The sequence below is a fragment of the Oncorhynchus gorbuscha genome, unplaced genomic scaffold (genome assembly GCF_021184085.1).
Source record: "Oncorhynchus gorbuscha isolate QuinsamMale2020 ecotype Even-year unplaced genomic scaffold, OgorEven_v1.0 Un_scaffold_1879, whole genome shotgun sequence".
Classification (NCBI taxonomy): domain Eukaryota; kingdom Metazoa; phylum Chordata; class Actinopteri; order Salmoniformes; family Salmonidae; genus Oncorhynchus; species Oncorhynchus gorbuscha.
The window spans coordinates 1-14869 of NW_025746534.1; the positions used below are offsets into that span (position 1 = coordinate 1).

A 14869-nucleotide genomic window follows, 5' to 3' on the forward strand; every position below is an offset into this window, starting at 1 on the left:
TGACTATCACAGTGCTACTTCATATTAACTTCCAGTGTAGTGACTGACTATCAGAGGGCTACTTCGTAGTGACTGACTATCACAGTGCTACTTCATATTAACTTCCAGTGTAGTGACTGACTATCACAGTGCTACTTCATATTAACTTCCAGTGTAGTGACTGACTATCACAGTGCTACTTCATATTAACTTCCAGTGTAGTGACTGACTATCACAGTGCTACTTCATAGTGACTGACTATCACAGTGCTACTTCATATTAACTTCCAGTGTAGTGACTGACTATCACAGTGCTACTTCATATTAAGTTCCAGTGTAGTGACTGACTATCACAGTGCTACTTCATATTAACTTCCAGTGTAGTGACTGACCATCACAGTGCTACTTCATATTAACTTCCAGTGTAGTGACTGACTATCAGAGGGCTACTTCGTAGTGACTGACTATCACAGTGCTACTTCATATTAAGTTCCAGTGTAGTGACTGACTATCAGAGGGCTACTTCATTCCGGATGGATTTCTGCCTGCTTGAACGGCAATAGCTCAGATACACATGAAAACATTAAATGACCCCGGGAAATGACAGAACATCACTAAGAGATGCAGAAAAACAATATAACATTAAAAATGGGTGAATATTATCTTTATCGCATCAGGGTGCAAAAATACACTATGTTTTCAGAATGAGTGTGTGCGCTCCAATGTTAACACTTACATTTATAATGACAGAGAACTTTCCCATTCCACTCAGGATGTTGTACCAGATTCCTACAGAGAGAGAGAGAACAGAGTTGTGAGAGAAGAGTGGAGGGGTGTGTATCTGTGTGTGGATCTGTGTGTGGACATGCATCTGTGCGTGCAAGCGTGTGTGTTACCGATGTCTTTGGCTTGGACAGCGTCCGGTCGTCGCAGCTCGGTGACAAACTTCTTGGCATCGAGGCGGATCTCGATCACGTTGTTGAGAAGAGCGAAGAGAGGAGCCAGAGGGAACGACGCGACAAACAGAGAAACAAAACCAAACTGGATAACTGGGGAGAGAACACACACAGAGTGGTAGAAAGGAACAACATGAGGAAGTGTATGGAACGAGTCATTATCTTATCTGGTAGTCCTCTACAACACACCAACAAACAGCTGGAGGGCAGGGGACCCACCCCGAGTTCAGGACCGAGCAGGGGACCCACCCCAGAGTTCAGGACCGAGCAGGGGACCCACCCCGAGTTCAGGACCGAGCAGGGGACCCACCCCAGAGTTCAGGACCTAGCAGGGGACCCACGCCGAGTTCAGGACCTAGCAGGGGACCCACGCCGAGTTCAGGACCTAGCAGGGGACCCACGCCGAGTTCAGGACCTAGCAGGGGACCCACGCCGAGTTCAGGACCTAGCAGGGGACCCACGCCGAGTTCAGGACCTAGCAGGGGACCCACGCCGAGTTCAGGACCGCAGGGGACCCACGCCGAGTTCAGGACCTAGCAGGGGACCCACGCCGAGTTCAGGACCGAGCAGGGGACCCACGCCGACAGGACCTAGCAGGGGACCCACGCCGAGTTCAGGACCTAGCAGGGGACCCACGCCGAGTTCAGGACCTAGCAGGGGACCCACGCCGAGTTCAGGACCGCAGGGGACCCACGCCGAGGGACCTAGCAGGGGACCCACGCCGAGTTCAGGACCTAGCAGGGGACCCACGCCGAGTTCAGGACCTAGCAGGGGACCCACGCCGACAGGACCTAGCAGGGGACCCACGCCGAGGGACCTAGCAGGGGACCCACGCCGAGTTCAGGACCTAGCAGGGGACCCACGCCGAGTTCAGGACCTTCAGGGGACCCACGCGAGTTCAGGACCTAGCAGGGGACCCACGCCGAGTTCAGGACCTAGCAGGGGACCCACGCCGAGTTCAGGACCTAGCAGGGGACCCACGCGGGACCCAGCAGGGGACCCACGCCGAGTTCAGGACCTAGCAGGGGACCCACGCCCGAGTTCAGGACCGAGCAGGGGACCCACGCCGGTTCAGGACCCACAGGGGACCCACGCCGAGTTCAGGACCTAGCAGGGGACCCACGCCGAGTTCAGGACCCAGGGGACCCACGCCGAGTTCAGGACCTAGCAGGGGACCCACGCCGAGTTCAGGACCTAGCAGGGGACCCACGCCGAGTTCAGGACCCAGCAGGGGACCCACGCCGAGTTCAGGACCTAGCAGGGGACCCACGCCGAGTTCAGGACCTAGCAGGGGACCCACGCCGACAGGACCTAGCAGGGGACCCACGCCGAGTTCAGGACCTAGCAGGGGACCCACGCCGAGTTCAGGACCTAGCAGGGGACCCACGCCGAGTTCAGGACCTAGCAGGGGACCCACGCCGAGTTCAGGACCTAGCAGGGACCCACGCCGAGTTCAGGACCTAGCAGGGGACCCACGCCGAGTTCAGGACCTAGCAGGGGACCCACGCCGAGTTCAGGACCTAGCAGGGGACCCACGCCGAGTTCAGGACCTAGCAGGGGACCCACGCCGAGTTCAGGACCTAGCAGGGGACCCACGCCGAGTTCAGGACCTAGCAGGGGACCCACGCCGAGTTCAGGACCTAGCAGGGGACCCACGCCGAGTTCAGGACCTAGCAGGGGACCCACGCCGAGTTCAGGACCTAGCAGGGGACCCACGCTGAGTTCAGGACCTAGCAGGGGACCCACGCCGAGTTCAGGACCTAGCAGGGGACCCACGCCGAGTTCAGGACCTAGCAGGGGACCCACGCCGAGTTCAGGACCTAGCAGGGGACCCACGCCGAGTTCAGGACCTAGCAGGGGACCCACGCCGAGTTCAGGACCTAGCAGGGGACCCACGCCGAGTTCAGGACCTAGCAGGGGACCCACGCCGGTTCAGGACCCAGGGGACCCACGCGAGTTCAGGACCTAGCAGGGGACCCACGCCGAGTTCAGGACCTCAGGGGACCCACGCCGAGCAGGACCTAGCAGGGGACCCACGCCGAGTTCAGGACCTAGCAGGGGACCCACGCCGAGTTCAGGACCTAGCAGGGGACCCACGCCGAGTTCAGGACCTAGCAGGGGACCCACGCCCGAGTTCAGGACCCCACGCCGAGTTCAGGACCTGGCAGGGGACCCACGCCGAGTTCAGGACCTAGCAGGGGACCCACGCCGAGTTCAGGACCTAGCAGGGGACCCACGCCGAGTTCAGGACCTAGCAGGGGACCCACGCCGAGTTCAGGACCTAGCAGGGGACCCACGCCGAGTTCAGGACCTAGCAGGGGACCCACGCCGAGTTCAGGACCTAGCAGGGACCCACGCCGAGTTCAGGACCTAGCAGGGGACCCACGCCGGGGACCCAGGGACCCACGCCGAGTTCAGGACCTAGCAGGGGACCCACGCCGAGTTCAGGACCTAGCAGGGGACCCACGCCGAGTTCAGGACCTAGCAGGGGACCCACGCCGAGTTCAGGACCCAGCAGGGACCCACGCCGAGTTCAGGACCTAGCAGGGGACCCACGCCGAGTTCAGGACCTAGCAGGGGACCCACGCCGAGTTCAGGACCTAGCAGGGGACCCACGCCGAGTTCAGGACCTAGCAGGGGACCCACGGACCTAGCAGGGGACCCACGAGTTCAGGACCTAGCAGGGGACCCACGCCGAGTTCAGGACCTAGCAGGGGACCCACGCCGAGTTCAGGACCTAGCAGGGGACCCACGCCGAGTTCAGGACCTAGCAGGGGACCCACGCCGAGTTCAGGACCTAGCAGGGGACCCACGCCGAGTTCAGGACCTAGCAGGGGACCCACGCCGAGTTCAGGACCTAGCAGGGGACCCACGCCGAGTTCAGGACCTAGCAGGGGACCCACGCCGAGTTCAGGACCTAGCAGGGGACCCACGCCGAGTTCAGGACCTAGCAGGGGACCCACGCCGAGTTCAGGACCTAGCAGGGGACCCACGCCGAGTTCAGGACCTAGCAGGGGACCCACGCCGAGTTCAGGACCTAGCAGGGGACCCACGCCGAGTTCAGGACCTAGCAGGGGACCCACGCCGAGTTCAGGACCTAGCAGGGGACCCACGCCGAGTTCAGGACCTAGCAGGGGACCCACGCCGAGTTCAGGACCTAGCAGGGGACCCACGCCGAGTTCAGGACCTCAGGGACCTAGCACCCACGCCGAGTTCAGGACCTTCAGGGGACCCACGCCGAGTTCAGGACCTAGCAGGGGACCCACGCCGAGTTCAGGACCTAGCAGGGGACCCACGCCGAGTTCAGGACCTAGCAGGGGACCCACGCCGAGTTCAGGACCTAGCAGGGACCCACGCCGAGTTCAGGACCTAGCAGGGGACCCACGCCGAGGGACCTAGCAGGGGACCCACGCCGAGTTCAGGACCTAGCAGGGGACCCACGCCGAGTTCAGGACCTAGCAGGGGACCCACGCCGAGTTCAGGACCTAGCAGGGGACCCACGCCGAGTTCAGGACCTAGCAGGGGACCCACGCCGAGTTCAGGACCTAGCAGGGGACCCACGCCAGGACCTAGCAGGGGACCCACGCCGAGTTCAGGACCTAGCAGGGGACCCACGCCGAGTTCAGGACCTAGCAGGGGACCCACGCCGAGTTCAGGACCTAGCAGGGGACCCACGCCGAGTTCAGGACCTAGCAGGGGACCCACGCCGAGTTCAGGACCTAGCAGGGGACCCACGCCGAGTTCAGGACCTAGCAGGGGACCCACGCCGAGTTCAGGACCTAGCAGGGGACCCACGCCGAGTTCAGGACCTAGCAGGGGACCCACGCCGAGTTCAGGACCTAGCAGGGGACCCACGCCGAGTTCAGGACCTAGCAGGGGACCCACGCCGAGTTCAGGACCTAGCAGGGGACCCACGCCGAGTTCAGGACCTAGCAGGGGACCCACGCCGAGTTCAGGACCTAGCAGGGGACCCACGCCGAGTTCAGGACCTAGCAGGGGACCCACGCCGAGTTCAGGACCTAGCAGGGGACCCACGCCGAGTTCAGGACCTAGCAGGGGACCCACGCCGAGTTCAGGACCTAGCAGGGGACCCACGCCGAGTTCAGGACCTAGCAGGGGACCCACGCCGAGTTCAGGACCTAGCAGGGGACCCACGCCGAGTTCAGGACCTAGCAGGGGACCCACGCCGAGTTCAGGACCTAGCGGGGGACCCACGCCGAGTTCAGGACCTAGCGGGGGACCCACGCCGAGTTCAGGACCTAGCGGGGGACCCACGCCGAGTTCAGGACCTAGCGGGGGACCCACGCCGAGTTCAGGACCTAGCGGGGGACCCACGCCGAGTTCAGGACCTAGCGGGGGACCCACGCCGAGTTCAGGACCTAGCGGGGGACCCACGCCGAGTTCAGGACCTAGCGGGGGACCCACGCCGAGTTCAGGACCCAGCGGGGGACCCACGCCGAGTTCAGGACCTAGCGGGGGACCCACGCCGAGTTCAGGACCTGGCGGGGGACCCACGCCGAGTTCAGGACCTAGCGGGGGACCCACGCCGAGTTCAGGACCTACCCACGCGAGTTCAGGACCTAGGGGGGACCCACGCCGAGTTCAGGACCTAGCGGGGGACCCACGCCGAGTTCAGGACCTAGCGGGGGACCCACGCCGAGTTCAGGACCTAGCGGGGGCCCACGCCGAGTTCAGGACCTAGCGGGGGACCCACGCCGAGTTCAGGACCTAGCGCCCACGCCGAGTTCAGGACCTAGCGGGGGACCCACGCCGAGTTCAGGACCTAGCGGGGACCCACGCCCACGAGTTCAGGACCTAGCGGGGACCCACGCCGAGTTCAGGACCTAGCAGGGGACCCACGCCGAGTTCAGGACCTAGCAGGGGACCCACGCCGAGTTCAGGACCTAGCAGGGGACCCACGCCGAGTTCAGGACCTAGCAGGGGACCCACGCCGAGTTCAGGACCTAGCAGGGGACCCACGCCGAGTTCAGGACCTAGCAGGGGACCCACGCCGAGTTCAGGACCTAGCAGGGGACCCACGCCGAGTTCAGGACCTAGCAGGGGACCCACGCCGAGTTCAGGACCTCAGGGGACCCACGCCGAGTTCAGGACCTAGCAGGGGACCCACGCCGAGTTCAGGACCTAGCAGGGGACCCACGCCGAGTTCAGGACCTAGCAGGGGACCCACGCCGAGTTCAGGACCTAGCAGGGGACCCACGCCGAGTTCAGGACCTAGCAGGGGACCCACGCCGAGTTCAGGACCTAGCAGGGGACCCACGCCGAGTTCAGGACCCAGCAGGGGACCCACGCCGAGTTCAGGACCTAGCAGGGGACCCACGCCGAGTTCAGGACCTAGCAGGGGACCCACGCCGAGTTCAGGACCTAGCAGGGGACCCACGCCGAGTTCAGGACCTAGCAGGGGACCCACGCCGAGTTCAGGACCTAGCAGGGGACCCACGCCGAGTTCAGGACCTAGCAGGGGACCCACGCCGAGTTCAGGACCTAGCAGGGGACCCACGCCGAGTTCAGGACCTAGCAGGGGACCCACGCCGAGTTCAGGACCTAGCAGGGGACCCACGCCGAGTTCAGGACCCAGCAGGGGACCCACGCCGAGTTCAGGACCTAGCAGGGGACCCACGCCGAGTTCAGGACCTAGCAGGGGACCCACGCCGAGTTCAGGACCTAGCAGGGACCCACGCCGAGTTCAGGACCTAGCAGGGGACCCACGCCGAGTTCAGGACCTAGCAGGGGACCCACGCCGAGTTCAGGACCTAGCAGGGGACCCACGCCGAGTTCAGGACCTAGCAGGGGACCCACGCCGAGTTCAGGACCTAGCAGGGACCCACGCCGAGTTCAGGACCTAGCAGGGGACCCACGCCGAGTTCAGGACCTAGCAGGGGACCCACGCCGAGTTCAGGACCTAGCAGGGGACCCACGCCGAGTTCAGGACCTAGCAGGGGACCCACGCCGAGTTCAGGACCCAGCAGGGGACCCACGCCGAGTTCAGGACCTAGCAGGGGACCCACGCCGAGTTCAGGACCTAGCAGGGGACCCACGCCGAGTTCAGGACCTAGCAGGGGACCCACGCCGAGTTCAGGACCTAGCAGGGGACCCACCCCGAGTTCAGGACCTAGCAGGGGACCCACGCCGAGTTCAGGACCTAGCAGGGGACCCACCCCGAGTTCAGGACCTAGCAGGGGACCCACCCCGAGTTCAGGACCTAGCAGGGGACCCACCCCGAGTTCAGGACCTAGCAGGGGACCCACCCTGAGTTCAGGACCTAGCAGGGGACCCACCCTGAGTTCAGGACCTAGCAGGGGACCCACCCTGAGTTCAGGACCTAGCAGGGGACCCACCCTGAGTTCAGGACCTAGCAGGGGACCCACCCTGAGTTCAGGACCTAGCAGGGGACCCACCCTGAGTTCAGGACCTAGCAGGGGACCCACCCTGAGTTCAGGACCTAGCAGGGAACCCACCCTGAGTTCAGGACCTAGCAGGGGACCCACCCTGAGTTCAGGACCTAGCAGGGGACCCACCCTGAGTTCAGAACCTAGAAGATGCTTAATGTGAGTCTGGAAGGAGTTTACAGTCTAACCAGACACCTAGGTATTTGTAATTGTCCACATATTCTAAGTCAGAACAGTCCAGAGTAGTGATGCTGGACGGGCAGGCAGGCAGGTGTGGGCAGCGATCGGCAGAAGAGCATACATTTAGTTTTACTTGCATTTAAGAGCAGTTGGAGGCCACAGAAGGAGAGATGTCTGGCATTGAAGCTCGTCTGGAGGTTAGTTAACAGTGTCCAAAGAAGGGACAGAAGTGTCCCCCTTTGAAGAGGGGGATGACTGCGGCAGCTTTCCAGTCTTTGGGGATAACAGACGATACGAAAGAGAGGTTGAACAGGCTAGGAATAGGGGTTGCAAAAATTGTGATGGATAGTTTCAGAAAGAGAGGGTCCAGATTGTCTAGCCCAGCTGATATGTAGGGGTCCAGATTCTCTTTCAGAACATCGGCTATCTGGATTTGGGTGAAGGAGAAATGGGGAGGTAAGCCAGCCTTAACTTTCCTAACTGCCTGTGTATATTTGTTCCTAACTTCCCTGAAATATTGCAAATCACAGAGAGCTATTAGATGCTAATGCAGAATGCCACAGGATGTTTTTGTGCTGGTCAAGGGCAGTCAGGTCTTGAGAGAACCCAGGGCTATATCGGTTCCTGGTTCAACATTTTTTGAATGGGGCATGCTTATTTATTTAAGATGGTGAGGAAAGCACTTTTAAAGTATAACCAGGAATCCTCTACTGACAGAATGAGGTCAATATCCTTCCAGGATACCCAGGCCAGGTCGATTAGAAAGGCCTGCTCGCTGAAGTGGTTTAGGGAAGTCAACAAATGAGGCGCCTGGGGAATGGGAGTGGAGCTAGGCGCTGCAGGGCCTGGATTAACCTCTACATCACTAGAGGAACAGAGGAGGAGTAGGATAAGGGTACGGCTAAAGGCAATAAGAACTGGTTGTCTAGTGCGTTCGGAACAGAGAGTAAAAGGAGCAGGTTTCTGGGCACGGACGAATAGATTCAAGGCATAATGTACAGACAAGGGTATGGTAGGACGTGAATACAGTGGAGATAAACCTAGGCATTGAGTGACGATGAGAGAGGTTTTGTCTATCGAGCCACCATTTAGACCAGGTGAGGTCAACCACATGTGTGGGAGGTGAAACAAAATTGCTAGTTAAGGCATATTGATCAGGGCTGGAGTCTCTACAGTGAAATAAGACAATAATCACTAACCAAAACAGCAATGGACAAGACATATTGACATTAGGGAGACGCATGTGTAGCAGAGTGATCATAGGGACCAGTGGGAAGCTAGGTGAGCTGGAGACACGGACATTCAGACAGCTAGCGGACTGGGGCTAGCAGAAGGGCCTTAGGGGGACGTCTTAACGGAATAAGTCTGTTGTAGCCCCCTTGTGTGGTTACGTCGGCAGACCAGTCATGATGGATCAGCAGGGCTCCGTGTGGTAAAAGGGTCCAGGCCAATTGGCAAAATAGGTATTGTAGGCCAAGAAATTGGCTGAAGGTCCTCTTCAGCAAACGTGGTCCTTCTGTAGCTCAGTTGGTAGAGCATGGCGCTTGTAATGCCAGGGTAGTGGGTTCGATCCCCAGGACCACCCATCCGTAGAATGTATGCACACATGACTGTAAGTCGCTTTGGATAAAAGCGTCTGCTAAATGGCATATATTTATATTTATATTTTTAAACAGCTAGCGGGTCGTGGCTAGCAGGCTAGCGGATGGGCCTTCAGGGGATGTCGCAACAGAGGAGCCTGTTGAAACCCCTCGGCAGATTATTTCGGTAGACCAGTCGTGATGGAATCGTCAGGGCTCAGTGTCGGCAGTAAAAGGGGTCCAGGCCAATTGGCAAAATATGTATTGTAGCCCAAGGAGTGGCTGATGGACCTCTTCAGCTAGCCGGGAGATGGGAGTAGCACGAGGCTAGTTCCAGGCTCACTGGTGTTTGTGTTGGGACAGAGACAATAGCCAGGGGGTAGCCACTTGGACAGCAGCTAGCTGGGAGATGGGACTAGCACGAGGCTAGTTCCAGGCTCACTGGTGTTTGTGTTGGGACAGAGACGTTAGCCAGGGGGTAGCCACTCGGATAGCAGCTAGCTGGCTGTGATGATCCAGGTGAAAAGGTTCAGAGCTTGCGGTAGGAAACCGGAGATGTGGAGAAAAAGCAGTCCGGTATGATCTGGGTTGATTCGCTCTATGCTGACTGCCAGGAGTTGACCAGGTTAGCTGATGACCACTAGCAGTGGCTAACTGACTACTAGCTAGTAGCTAGTTAGCTGGCTATCTCCTGTTGGGGGTTCCGGTTCTGCAGTATAGAAAATAGCAGATCCATACCACATTGGGTGGCGGGTTGTAGGAGAGCATGTTGAAACTGAGGTTAAAAATATTAAAAATATCTAAGAAATATATACGAAGGAAAAAAATATATATACACGGGACACAACAAGACAAAGACGTCTGAACTGCTACGCCATCTTGGATCTGGGATGAGGTTCAGTGATAAAGTAATCTACAGTAGCCAAGAGATGAGCTGTAAGTGTACCAAGCCCAAGATATATACACGGGACACGACAAGACAAAGACGTCTGAACTGCTACATCTTGGATCTGGGATGAGGTTCAGTGATAAAGTAATCTACTGTCCAGGTAACCAAGAGATGAGGTAACAGGGTGGTACCAAGTCCAGGTAACAGGGTGGTACAGTCTCTGTCCAGGTAACAGGGTGGTATGGTCTCTGTCCAGGTAACAGGGTGGTACGGTCTCTGTCCAGGTAACAGGGTGGTACGGTCTCTGTCCAGGTAACAGGGTGGTACGGTCTCTGTCCAGGTAACAGGGAGGTACGGTCTCTGTCCAGGTAACAGGGAGAGAGAGGCAGGGTGGTACGGTCTCTGTCCAGGTAACAGGGTGGTATGGTCTCTGTCCAGGTAACAGGGTGGTACGGTCTCTGTCCAGGTAACAGGGTGGTATGGTCTCTGTCCAGGTAACAGGGAGAGAGAGGCAGGGTGGTACGGTCTCTGTCCAGGTAACAGGGAGGTAGAGGTAACAGGGTGGTACGGTCTCTGTTCAGGTAACAGGGTGGTATGGTCTCTGTCCAGGTAACAGGGAGGGGTGGTACGGTCTCTGTCCAGGTAACAGGGTGGTACGGTCTCTGTCCAGGTAACAGGGTGGTACGGTCTCTGTCCAGGTAACAGGGTGGTACGGTCTCTGTCCAGGTAACAGGGTGGTACGGTCTCTGTCCAGGTAACAGGGTGGTATGGTCTCTGTCCAGGTAACAGGGTGGTATGGTCTCTGTCCAGGTAACAGGGTGGTATGGTCTCTGTCCAGGTAACAGGGTGGTATGGTCTCTGTCCAGGTAACAGGGTGGTATGGTCTCTGTCCAGGTAACAGGGAGGTATGGTCTCTGTCCAGGTAACAGGGAGAGAGAGGCAGGGTGGTATGGTCCAGGTGTCTAGTTAATCACCTGACCTCCTCACCTCTGTTATCTACTGTTACTATATACTCACTCATCTCCATGTACTCAGGGGTCAGTCCTTCAAAGGGGACCAGGGTGTAGTCCAGGTTCCACTGTTGAGGAGGTCTGGCACGCTGCTCCTCTTTCTCCTCCAATGAAATCCCCTTACCCTTCCATGCTCGGATCAACTTCTTCAACTTACTGACGAGGGAGAGCGAGAAGGGAGGAAGAGATGGAGAGAGAAAAGGAGAGATGGAGTCAGAGAGAAAGAGAACCATAAACTCGAAACTATAGAACTATAGACACTATAGGACACTATAGGACACAATAGGACACAATAGGACACTATAGGACACAATAGGACACAATAGGACACAATAGGACACTATGAGCTGCTATAAGTTGCTATGCGCCCCAGTGAAGCAGCACAGAGTAATGAAGAATATGCTAACATTAAAAAAGACGCTATGAACCACTATGAGCCGCTATGAGCCACTATGAGCCACTATGAGTCACTACGAGTCACTACGAGCCACTGTGAACCACTATGAGCCGCTATGAAACCCAGTGAAGCAGCACAGAGTAGTAGAGAACGTCCTAACATTAAAATTAGCCACTATGAACTACTATGAACCACTATGAGCCACTGTGAACCACTATGAGCCACTGTGAACCACTATGAACCACTGTGAACCACTATGAACCACTATGAACCACTGTGAACCACTATGAACCACTATGAACCACTATGAGCCACTGTGAGCCACTGTGAGCCACTGTGAACCACTATGAGCCACTATGAACCACTAGGAGCCACTAGGAGCCACTAGGAGCCACTAGGAGCCACTAGGAGCCACTATGAACCCCAGTGAAGCAGCACAGAGTAATAGAGAACATCCTAACATTAAAATATTAAATAACACACTATGAGCCACTATGAGCCACTATTAACTACTATTAACCATTATGAGCCACTAGGAGCCCCAGTGAGAAAGCACAGAGTAGTAGAGAACGTCCTAACATTAAAATGAGCCACTATGAACTACTATGAACCACTATGAGCCACTATGAACCACTATGAGCCACTGTGAACCACTAGGAGCCACTAGGAACCACTATGAGCCACTATGAGCCACTAGGAGCCACTATTTACCACTATGAGCCACTATGATCCCCAGTGAAGCAGCACAGAGTAATAGAGAACGTCCTAACATTAAAATATTAAATAAGACACTATGAGCCACTATGAGCCACTATGAACTACTATGAGCCACTATGACTCACTATGAACCACTATGAGCCACTATGATCCCCAGTGAAGCATCACAGAGTAATAGAGAACGTCCTAACATTAAAATATTAAACCCCTGATATTGATGTTCGTCTCATAAAGTCAGGAGAGAAAATGTCCTTCAGCAGAATGTCCTTAATGGCAGATATAGAGGAGGAATGGGCAGGGCAGTGTGTGTGTGTGTGTGTGTGTGTGTGTGTGTGTGTGTGTGTGTGTGTGTGTGTGTGTGTGTGTGTGTGTGTGTGTGTGTGTGTGTGTGTGTGTGTGTGTGTGTGTGTGTGTGTGTACTCACGGGATGCCGATCTCAAAGACATTGTTCTGAATGAGTTGTTTCCCCACCATGATGATGCTGAGCTGAATACACAACTCTATTAAACAGCCTCCAGGGGCACACTGAGAGGGAGAGAGAGGGGGGCAGAGCCAAGAGTATGACAGAGGCCAGACAGTAAGTTGTAAGCAAGAACATTAGCATACAAACACCCCCTCCACTAACACCCCCTCACCTCCTCCATCCGGTAGTCATTAAAAACATAGACGTAGTCTCCCGGCCTGCCTGCAAACCTGTCAACACACACGCGCACACGCGCGCATACACACACACACACACACACACACGCGCGCATACACACACACACACACACGCGCGCATACACACACACACACACACACACACACACACACACAGGGTGAGTATAATTATATAAAGGCTGTCAAAGACCTGTTCTATTCAGTATGATAGTATGGGTGTCTGTGTTCTGTCTCATCAAACAGTCCTACTCAGAGTAGAGTCCTGTCTGTTCACAGTTCTGTCTCAAACGGTCAACAACCCCTAACCCCAACCCTAACCCCTAACCCCAACCCCAACCCCTAACCCCAACCCCAACCCCTAACCCCTAACCCAGTGTCATTCATCTCTCCACATGTTAACCCCTAACCCTAACCCCTAACCCTAACCCAGTGTCATTAATCTCTCCACATGTTAACCCCTAACCCCAACCCCTAACCCTAACCCAGTGTCATTCATCTCTCCACATGTTAACCCCTAACCCCAACCCCTAACCCTAACCCAGTGTCATTAATCTCTCCACATGTTAACCCCTAACCCCAACCCCTAACCCAGTGTCATTCATCTCTCTACATGTTAACCCCTAACCCTAACCCCTAACCCTAACCCCAACCCTAACCCAGTGTCATTCATCTCTCCACATGTTAACCCCTAACCCCAACCCCTAACCCAGTGTCATTCATCTCTCTACATGTTAACCCCTAACCCTAACCCCTAACCCTAACCCCAACCCAGTGTCATTAATCTCTCCACATGTTAACCCCTAACCCCTAACCCAGTGTCATTCATCTCTCTACATGTTAACCCCTAACCCTAACCCCTAACCCCTAACCCTAACCCCAACCCCTAACCCAGTGTCATTCATCTCTCCACATGTTAACCCCTAACCCTAACCCCTAACCCAGTGTCATTCATCTCTCCACATGTTAACCCCTAACCCCAACCGCTAACCCCTAACCCCTAACCCCAACCGTTAACCCCTAACCCCTAACCCAGTGTCATTCATCTCTCCACATGTTAACCCCTAACCCTAACCCCAACCCCCAACCCCTAACCCTAACCTCTAACCCAGTGTCATTCATCTCTCCACATGTTAACCCCTAACCCTAACCCCAACCCCTAACCCAGTGTCATTAATCTCTCCACATGTTAACCCCTAACCCTAACCCCTAACCCTAACCCCTAACCCCAACCCCTAACCCAGTGTCATTAATCTCTCTACATGTTAACCCCTAACCCTAACCCCTAACCCTAACCCCTAACCCCTAACCCCTAACCCAGTGTCATTAATCTCTACATGTTAACCCCAACCCTAACCCCTAACCCCTAACCCCTAACCCAGTGTCATTCATCTCTCCACATGTTAACCCCTAACCCCTAACCCTAACCCCAACCCCTAACCCAGTGTCATTCATCTCTCCACATGTTAACCCCTAACCCCTAACCCTAACCCCTAACCCCTAACCCTAACCCCAACCCCTAACCCCTAACCCAGTGTCATTAATCTCTCTACATGTTAACCCCTAACCCTAACCCCTAACCCCTAACCCAGTGTCATTAATCTCTCTAAATGTTAACCCCAACCCTAACCCCTAACCCCTAACCCCTAACCCAGTGTCATTCATCTCTCCACATGTTAACCCCTAACCCCTAACCCTAACCCCTAACCCCTAACCCAGTGTCATTCATCTCTCCACATGTTAACCCCTAACCCCAACCCCAACCCCTAACCCCTAACCCTAACCCCTAACCCCAACCCCTAACCCAGTGTCATTAATCTCTACATGTTAACCCCTAAACCCTAACCCCTAACCCAGTGTCATTAATCTCTCCACATGTTAACCCCTAACCCCTAACCCTAACCCCTAACCCAGTGTCATTCATCTCTCCACATGTTAACCCCTAACCCCTAACCCCTAACCCTAACCCTAACCCCTAACCCCTAACCCAGTGTCATTCATCTCTCCACATGTTAACCCCTAACCCTAACCCCTAACCCCTAACCCTAACCCTAACCCCTAACCCCTAACCCAGTGTCATTCATCTCTCCACATGTTA

General features: G+C 56.1%; 1 protein-coding gene across 1 annotated transcript in view; it reads right to left on the reverse strand.

Moving 5' to 3' along the window:
• Positions 1–629: 629 nt before the first annotated feature.
• Positions 630–14869, reverse strand: part of LOC124024492 (anoctamin-1-like) — a gene marked incomplete at its 5' end in the record, with an annotated part of 96395 nt that continues 82155 nt past the window's right edge. The window contains 5 exons of the mRNA XM_046338405.1: positions 630–767; positions 875–1027; positions 11008–11156; positions 12539–12639; positions 12750–12807. Of these exons, the coding sequence (XP_046194361.1) occupies positions 670–767; positions 875–1027; positions 11008–11156; positions 12539–12639; positions 12750–12807 (559 nt within the window). The remainder of the gene's footprint in view (positions 768–874; positions 1028–11007; positions 11157–12538; positions 12640–12749; positions 12808–14869) is intronic.